This window comes from Peromyscus leucopus, chromosome 14 (assembly GCF_004664715.2).
Source record: "Peromyscus leucopus breed LL Stock chromosome 14, UCI_PerLeu_2.1, whole genome shotgun sequence".
Taxonomy (NCBI): Eukaryota; Metazoa; Chordata; class Mammalia; order Rodentia; family Cricetidae; genus Peromyscus; species Peromyscus leucopus.
Window position 1 is genome coordinate 9396577 of NC_051075.1, and position 9247 is coordinate 9405823.

At 44.3% G+C, this 9247-nt stretch overlaps 1 protein-coding gene across 1 annotated transcript in view; it reads right to left on the reverse strand.

Moving 5' to 3' along the window:
- Nucleotides 1–7742, reverse strand: part of Scin (scinderin) — an 87043-nt gene extending 79301 nt beyond the window's left edge. The window contains exons 1-2 of the mRNA XM_028872278.2: nucleotides 7451–7742; nucleotides 268–422 (exon numbers count right to left, since the gene is read on the reverse strand). Coding sequence (XP_028728111.1) covers nucleotides 268–422; nucleotides 7451–7649 — 354 coding nt within the window. The 5' untranslated portion in view covers nucleotides 7650–7742. The remainder of the gene's footprint in view (nucleotides 1–267; nucleotides 423–7450) is intronic.
- Between the last annotated feature and the right edge of the window lie 1505 nt (nucleotides 7743–9247).

Below are 9247 nucleotides of genomic sequence, written 5' to 3' on the forward strand. Positions count from 1 at the left end.
CACCATACATCCTGAAACTGGGTTTCCTTTACAGAATTTACTGAGTACCAATTATATGTCTGACAAATATGAGGATAAATCACAGAGAGAGAGAGAGAGAGAGAGAGAGAGAGAGAGAGAGAGAGAGAGAGAGGTGGGGGAATTCTAAGACAAAACAAAAACCAAACCCATGCCCTCCAGGAAGCTGTGATCCATGAAGTGTGGACCATCATGAAGAGAAACCATTTGAAAATGTCACAGTGGAAAGTGTCAGAGAGAAGGGCTTACCTTGTACTTCAGACCACCTTTGAAATAGCCCACAAAATCAGTAGACTCGTAGCCTTGAAGTTCTCTGCTCTGGACTGGCTTGCCACCCAGATAGTCGTCCATCTGGACCGTGAAGATGGCCGCTGCTGTGCTTTCATCCTGGGAGCATTCCTTTCCTGAAACAACACAGCTCTCAGTCACTTGAAAAGCGCGGAGGCAGAAGAGTTGACAAGCAGGACACCAGAGCTCTCTTTCACTTATTTGCTTGTTTGTTTGGTTGTTATTTGTTATTTATTTATACATTTTCATTGAAATATAATCATACTACTTCCCCATTTTCCTTTTCCTCCAGTTCCTCCCATTCCCCCTTCTCAAGTTAATATCCTCCTTTTCTTTGAATGCAGACATAGATATATTTATATAACCTGCTGGGTCCATTTTTGTTGTTCGTGTGTATGTGGTTTCAGGGCTGACCAGTTTGTGCTGGGTAACTAATCAGGGCGCTCATCTGCCCTGTTCCAGCAGAACCATGACAATATCAATGGACGTGTTAACATAGAGATTTTATGCAGAACCATGACAATATCAATGGACGTGTTAACATAGAGATTTTATGCAGAACTGTGACAATGTCAATGGACACGTTAACATAGAGATTTTATGCAGAACCATGACAATATCAATGGACATGTTAACATGGAGAAGATTCTGTGCAGAACCATGACAATATCAATGGACATGTTAACATGGAGAAGATTTTGTGCAGAACCATGACAATATCAATGGACATGTTAACATGGAGAAGATTCTGTGCAGAACCATGACAATATCAATGGACATGTTAACATGGAGAGGATTCTGTGCAGAACCATGACAATATCAATGGACATGTCAACATGGAGAAGATTTTGTGCAGAACCATGACAATATCAATGGACATGTTAACATGGAGAAGATTCTGTGCAGAACCATGACAATATCAATGGACATGTTAACATGGAGAAGATTTTGTGCAGAGCCATGACAATATCAATGGACGTGTTAACATGGAGAAGATTCTGTTTCTGTTATGTTTCAAGACAGCAGCCTGCTGCAGAAAGACTCCTTATCAGGAGAACATGTGATGTGTTATTTGGCTCATAACCAAACATTTTTCATGTCCCTGCTTTTTAAAAATTCTTATAAGAAACACTACTGCACAGATCTGCTTGGGGGAAAATCAATATATGCTAGCAAGACTCGGGAAAGCACTCATTTCATATAGTTAATAAGATCCTGCCAGGAAACACTTAGGAACTGCTTTGTCGTCACACTTCAGGCTTACGGCATGGCAGCGAGACATACTCTATCGGCCATAATTAAGTAACTGAGTGATTTTTAAGATAGGAAAGTGAATGAAAGTTCACCTGTGCCCTGTTTTGGGGCCTGTTTCCCCCACTTGACTATCTCTTTACTTTTTGTGTGTGAAATAACCACCAATGGAAAGACAGGAAAGGAACTAACACGCTGATGTCTCTTAAATGCTATGTATCTGATAGAATTTAAGACAGTATACAATTAGCTTTTACAATTATGAAATAGAACCCACCCAGATATCTTTGCTGAAGTCAGATTCCTAAGCATCAATGTCTACACAGTATGTGATATTCAGAACCAAGATAGGCTTGAGGAAGACTCACAGTTCACTAAAAAAAATAAATAAATAAATAAATTAAAAAATTAAAAAAAAATCCCACAACCCTAAACCTTCAAAACCCTCACTAATCTGAGCTGAATGAAAATTGTAATTAATAATAATGCAAATATCAACACATTTCTAGTACTCTTGCAATGGGCTACACACAGTACTAGTGTTTTATATGAATGACATTCAAATATCCCCATGAAACAGACCTGGTTTATACCACAGTACTGTGGAAGTCATTGACACTGGGAGAGGCTGAGTAATTCCTGAAGTTATAAAAAAAACTTTCAAAACAGGTTTATAGAATTCTAAAGGGCAAATTCTTAGGAAGGATAATACATGTGTTTTAAGGAAGATTTTTAAAAATTATTTGTTTTTTGTTTGTGTGTGGTATGTACATGTGAGTGCAGGTACTCAAAGAGGCCAGAAGAAGGCATTGGATCCCCTCAAGCTGAAGTCACAGGCAGTGTGAGCCACCAAGTGTGAGTGCTGGGAACAAAACTCATGTCCTCTGCAAGAGCAGTAAGCACCCCACCCACTGAGCTATCTCTCCAGCCCCACATGAATTCATTTATTACAATCCTTATTAGTAGTAAATTCTTTGGTGATCACAGTATGTAACTTTCCCCAATGAGCCATAAGCTTAGAAGCAGTAACAGTATTTCCCTGAATAATGCCAATTGAAATTCACCAAAATTGAGGAAAGTAAACCAGTTACCTATACTAGGAAAATTCAAGTTCCTTCACAGCTCTCCTTCTGTGTTCATAGATGACCTACATAGCTAGGATCTTCTTAAATTTCAGCAGCCAGAACAGTACTTATATGGTAACAGCTTTGTAAACTTTCTGTGAAATGTACTTTAACACACACCTTAAATATCCACATGCAATTCTGCAATCCGAAAAAAATGCCGGTGCCATTCTTTGCCCGTTTTTCCAGCTCTCATGATAGCAGATCTTGGTGTAAATTTCATGCAGAGATGCTTTAAGAAAGACTCGTAAGCCAAGGTTGACATCAAAGATATTAAGGATGACGTGTTTGACAGAAACATTATTAACTGAAGAGTTGACACATGACTCTTTTGAAGTAGATATGAATGGCAGGCGGGAAGTTAATAAATGAGATGGCAGGACGTTAATTTGGTCATGCTCTCGTCTGCTGATGTTTATGTACTGTGCTGGGCCAGAGAATATCAGGATGAATAAACCAAAGCCCTGGCTGGCCTCCAAAGGTTGAAAAGACTTAACGAAGTCAATATCAACCTTTTTAATGTGTATAACTAAGTCAGAGTCTATTGAATCATGATGAAATTCTAGCAGGTACTCAAAAATGTTTGTGCATGAATCCTGCTTATGACTTCACTTGAGGTCCCAGGTGAATTCTGTTTGTGACCTCGTCCCTTGTTTTCCTAAGCTTGTGCTACACCATGCTGTGCTGTGTCACTTTATATTTTATACACGTATGTATGTTGCACTTACATGTGTAGTGAGAAACTCCTAAAACTGGGACATGTGACGATTTTATAAACAAAACACAGATTTAAAGAGAAGTCTCACAACTAGACCTACCTAGTTCTCATTCCTGATTTTAAAGATCTGGCCACATTAGGACTAGAAGAGAAGGAGCATCCTCAACATGGTGAGTAGCATCTACTGGAAACACATGGAATCTAAGGGCAGTTTTTTAAAACTTGAGTGTGGCGCAGCATCGTGCAGTAAACTGAAGTGTAAGGGAGCGCGGGCCTTCTCGGGGATCACAACTGAGATGGCCACAGGGGTGCGGTCAGCCTTATTTGTATTTCCCAGTGTTGCTTGTTCCTGCCCATGTGCTCATGTGAAGTTAGTTCTGTGGAACTTTACCACATGTGCTAATGCACATGTCTGCCTTCAGAGCCCCGATACTAAAGAGCTCCATCACCGAGAAGACCCTCGTGTCTCTAAAGAGCTCCATCACCAAGAAGACCCTCGTGTCTCTAAAGAGCTCCATCACCAAGAAGACCCTCGTGTCTCTAAAGAGCTCCATCACCAGGAAGACCCTCGTGTCTCTAAAGAGCTCCATCACCAAGAAGACCCTCGTGTCTCTAAAGAGCTCCATCACCAAGAAGACCCTCGTGTCTCTAAAGAGCTCCATCACCGAGAAGACCCTCGTGTCTCTAAAGAGCTCCATCACCAAGAAGACCCTCGTGTCTCTAAAGAGCTCCATCACCAGGAAGACCCTCGTGTCTCTAAAGAGCTCCATCACCAAGAAGACCCTCGTGTCTCTAAAGAGCTCCATCACCAAGAAGACCCTCGTGTCTCTAAAGAGCTCCATCACCGAGAAGACCCTCGTGTCTCTAAAGAGCTCCATCACCGAGAAGACCCTCGTGTCTCTAAAGAGCTCCATCACCGAGAAGACCCTCGTGTCTCTAAAGAGCTCCATCACCGAGAAGACCCTCGTGTCTCTAAAGAGCTCCATCACCAAGAAGACCCTCGTGTCTCTAAAGAGCTCCATCACCGAGAAGACCCTCGTGTCTCTAAAGAGCTCCATCACCAAGAAGACCATCAAGCCGCTTTCTTTATTTTTTTTTTTTCTACACGCGTTTACTTAACTTAGACAAAGATACGTTCATGCCACCGCACATATGTGGAGATCAGAGAACAACTGTCAGGAGCTGCTTCTCCTTCCGCCAGGTAAGTTCCGGGGATGGAGCCTGGGTAGTCAAGCTTGGCCTTAGCAGCAAGCGCCTTGACTCACTGATCCATCTTGTCGGCCCAACAGTCAGTTCCTTGACATTGCCACTAGCCTCTTGTATATTATGAGATCCTTGTATTGTACATTATGTGCTATATATTGTAATCTAGTCCTTCTCTGTCCCAGTGCCCTGTGTAAAGCCACGTGCGCGCTCACACACACACACACACACACATACACACACACACACACACACACACACACACATTATAACGTGAGTGAATGCTGTTTTAAAATAGATTAATGTCTAAAGCTGGCAAGGAGAAAGGGTGAGGGAATGTATTTGGAAAAAGGTTGGAGGCACAAAAGCAGCTTTAAACCAATCCCTGCCCACAGACTGGATGCTGTGAGGAACCAGAGGCAAAAGCTGGGCGCAGTTTAACTGCTAGATACAAAGCCAAAATGGTTTCTAAGAAGGAGCAATGTAAAACATTTTGAGCCACAGGCCACCACTTCTTACTTCCACTGTATCTAGACACACACTACGGGCACAGTTATCTGAGACACGCCGAGTGTTGTGGAAACTGAGTGCGGAGACTAGAAGGAAGACTGCATTTTCCCTCCTCTTAGTCCCATGTCCCCCCCACTTCGCTTGTCTCCTCCTGTCGGGTCTATCCCTTCGTTTGTACACTGGGCGTCTCCCTCACGCAGCCTCTTTTAACTTAACTTCTCCCAGGTGACGTTCTCCCTTCCTTCATGAAGTTAAGACTTCTTTCCCCTGAACTTGTTCCAATCATCCTCTCACTAATCCTCGTGAACTCTTCCCTATTCAGATCTCAGAATAAACTCTTTCAGATGGAACTGCCTCTGCCTGGAGAATGGAATGGGAAAGGCTGCTGGGAACGCTGAAGGTGTCCTGACCTCTTCCTTTGATGGTTATAGTCTTGGCACAGCACCTCCCCACTTATCCTCATTTCCCTGTGTCCATCAAGGCTACTTATTCCTACCGCCCAGAGCCTGCAGACCTCTTCCATGTCGTTAATCACAGGCTACCAGAGGTTTTTTTCCTTATTGCACCTTTGGGGTTATAAATTCTTTGGAAAGCTTCATAAACTATGTATTGCAAGTGACTTATAGGCTCCTGGGAAGCCTGAATTTATAGATGAACTACATTGTAATTAATGTACTATTAGCTTCCGTTTTTTAGACTGTTTCTGCCCAAACTATGTCCTATTGTAATTGTGAGACTGGTTTGCACTAAATGGATAATTAAGAGTAAGAGAACCAGGCACTCAGGATATGGAAGCAGGAAGATAGAGCACAAGAGGCCAATATGGACTACATTTAAGTTCCAGAGAATTCTGGACCATCCTGGCTGTAAGGCCCTGTCTCACACAAACACACAAAAACAGCTCAAGTGAATCTACGAGGCTGGTGGAGCACAATACAATACGTAAGGCACCTACTTGGGTAAGAAGACGTTTACTGAATTAAAGAATTGGCCTCTGAGCCTTCTTTGAGCTGTCTTCCGATGAAGCTTGGGAACAGCAAGCGAGTTTTCTCCCATTTAAACTCACTCTGTTGACCCTCAGACATACATCCACTCCAGACCCAAGTTCCGAGTGGGAAGGCTCTTCTACCCCGGTCACTGCTTCATGAATCGAGCACAGATCACTGTGTAGTGTGTGTTATGCCTGGAGTGGCGTTCCAAGCTGAAGCAGCAAAGAGTCCGGAGCTTAGACACCTCAACCAAGCACCTGGGGCACTTGTAAATACACTACCTTCCCCTCTGGGTTTCCTGTCTCAGATGCCCGATCTGAGCGTCTGTAATGCTTAGGAAATCACTTCTAAAGGTTTTTACTTGTTCCTTAAATTTCTCAGATGTTAGGCATTAAAGTGAAATGGTGGCTTTGTGTCGTCGTGTGTGTGTGTGTGTGTGTGTGTGTGTGTGTGTGTGTGTGTGTGTGTGTGTGTGTGTCTCAGGCTCAAGAATAAATACACTGAAGGAAACACTAGTATAAAAAGGCAAGCTAGTTTGAAAAGAAGGCTCAGATTATCCGGCACGTTGTCAGGTAGGGTGTGCCCACTGGCACCAGACCTCACAGGGAGAGCTTGAACATTCAGGATGTTTACGGGTAAAAGTAGAAGGTGGAGAAAGTGGAACACACAGCCAGTGTTCCGAAAACCTGGCACCAAGGCAGCTCAAAATAATTACGACCGCTAAAGGAGCCGTTCTGGTCCACACTGTGTCCTTGTTAAAACAGATGAATAATGAATGAACAATTTTAAACGAAGCAGCCTATCTAAAGAAATATACCAGCCATACAGGGCATTTTTTAAAAAACAGATGATGGCTGTATCATTTCCCAAACACGCAAGCAGTGTTTGGGGTGGCACAATCAACTAGTCTCAATTAGCAGAGAAATCTAAGCCCATGCCCCCAAGGCAACAAATAAAAATAAATAAAAGTTTGGAGCTGGGCATAGAGTTTTCTCTCCAGCTGCAGCAAATGTCCACAAGCATGTTTGACTTCATCTCCACCCTGCCTGGGAAACCAGAACTGCGCTTGCCTGAGGTGCTCAGTAGTTGGCCAGCACCCGGGTTTCTCTCAGGCAGCCGCCCAGGAATAGAGCGGGGTTTGGGTTAAAGGGAAAAAACCAGAGGAATGAGCATGAAACCCCAAAAGGGGCTTAGTCAAGGCCAGTGGGTGAGCCTCCTGGGTGACTCACCTCACCCGGTTTGCAGCCCGCCGGGAGTTGAGCTGGGGCTAGGAGAGGGTGCTTCCTGAGTGTCACCCATCCCGCCCAAGTGAGGGGCCCCTGGGCTGCCTTGGGCTGCTCGCCGCTTACCCAGCCAGAAGTGCAGGCGGTAGGAGAAGCCCCTGCTCCCTTTGGCCGTGTGCAGCACCAGGTAGGCGTCTCCGACGTAGAAGTCACCATAGGCACCCTGGGGCACCGGCACCAGTTCCAGCTTCTCGACCCTCCACACCTGCAGCCCCGCCTGCTGGCCCGCGCGCGCGAACTCCGGGTGCTGCAGCTCCTGCGCCATGGTACCCGCGATGCTGGCAGAGCTGGGGGAGACTCCCTCGGATCGCGCCCTGAGCCCAAAGCAGCGCCAGTTGAGAGCGGACCTGCTCGTCCGGCTTTTATGGAGCTCGCCCCGACCGGAGGCGGAGCCCGGAGGGCAGCCAACAACGACCACGCCCGACCCCAGGCGGGAACCTGCATCTCAGATTGGACCTGGCTGACTAACCCTTTAGGAACTGCCTCCTTCCTCAAATAAATAAGTAAATAAATACTGTAAGAGGCACTCTACCTGGCAACAGGTGGGTTCTTCCCGCAGCACCCAGGCCGGTGCACACTGGACCAGTTCCTTCGCTGGTCGGGTTCACCCTGTGATGGCCCCCCGGGGATTGTAGGAGGACGGACTAGCTAGGAGGACCACAACGTGTACCATTAGGGGTTGGAATGACTGACTGTGTCACTTTGGCAAGCGCGAAGAATTGCACTGTGGGGTCCTTTGATTCGTGCTAGACAGCCTCTCCAAGACTCCTGGTGGCCAGGATAGGTCTGGAAACTTCTTTGGATAGGTTTGTAAAACTCCATGTTCAATAGTACATCAGGTTTTCTCTAAAAGATAAAAATCGAACAAACTATCCGTGATACTGGCGTCAGAGCTCTCAGCTAATCCCTTGGCGGCCGGGAACTGTGGTAACGTGCCACCTGCCTGTGATGCCAAGAAAGTCACAGCAAAACACATCAACAGCCCTCTGGGGATGCTCTGCGCTGGGCTGTTCAGGACTAATTTTAAGCTCGACCTGGCTTTTTGAATTACCGGTTACCTGACTTCAGGGCACTCAGTTCTTGTTTCACCGACAAGTCTCGGTTTTGCCCACTAAAGAATAATTTGCATACATTTCATTGCATTCAGAAACTAATGTAGTAAAAAATCCTATTATTGAAAACGCAAATCAGAAGCTACATAAAAGATTAGAGTTGATTGTTTTTAATTCATGTAATTGTTTTACTGTTTCTCAAATTGCAGAACTTCCTGGAAGGCCACTAATTGTAAGGGCACAATTAGATTTTCTTTTTAATGAGCATTTTAAAATAAGTAATACACGAAGTGTTAAAAATTAAGTAGCACAAAGTCTGTCCAATCGCCCAGTGTGCAGGACGCAGGAGGCTGAGGAAGGAGGATCATTGAGGGCTCTAGGTCAGTCAGGGTTACATTGTGAGATCCTTTCTCAAAACAACCAAAAAAACAACAAAATGTGCAATAAAATTTCATCTGCATTTCACCCAACTGCCTTCCCCAAAGGTAATTAAGTTCCAAAGAAATTATTTAATGAACAAGAATATGCATAAAATAGCTATTTAAAATTTTTAACAGAAATTTAAAATTTTAACAGAAACGGTAAGAGTGTGTTCTGAATCTGTCCCTGTACAATATGTGCGTATTTTGTGGTGGCTTGTTATTGTTTGTTGTGAGGTTTGCTTGCTTGCTTTTGTTTTGAGATTTTGTTTTTGTTTTTGTTTTTTTAGACTGGTTCTCATGTAGCACAGTAGCACATGCTCACCTTGAACTCTATATGTAGCCAAGGATGAGCTAGGACTTCTGGTCTTCTTCCTCTCAAATGATGACCT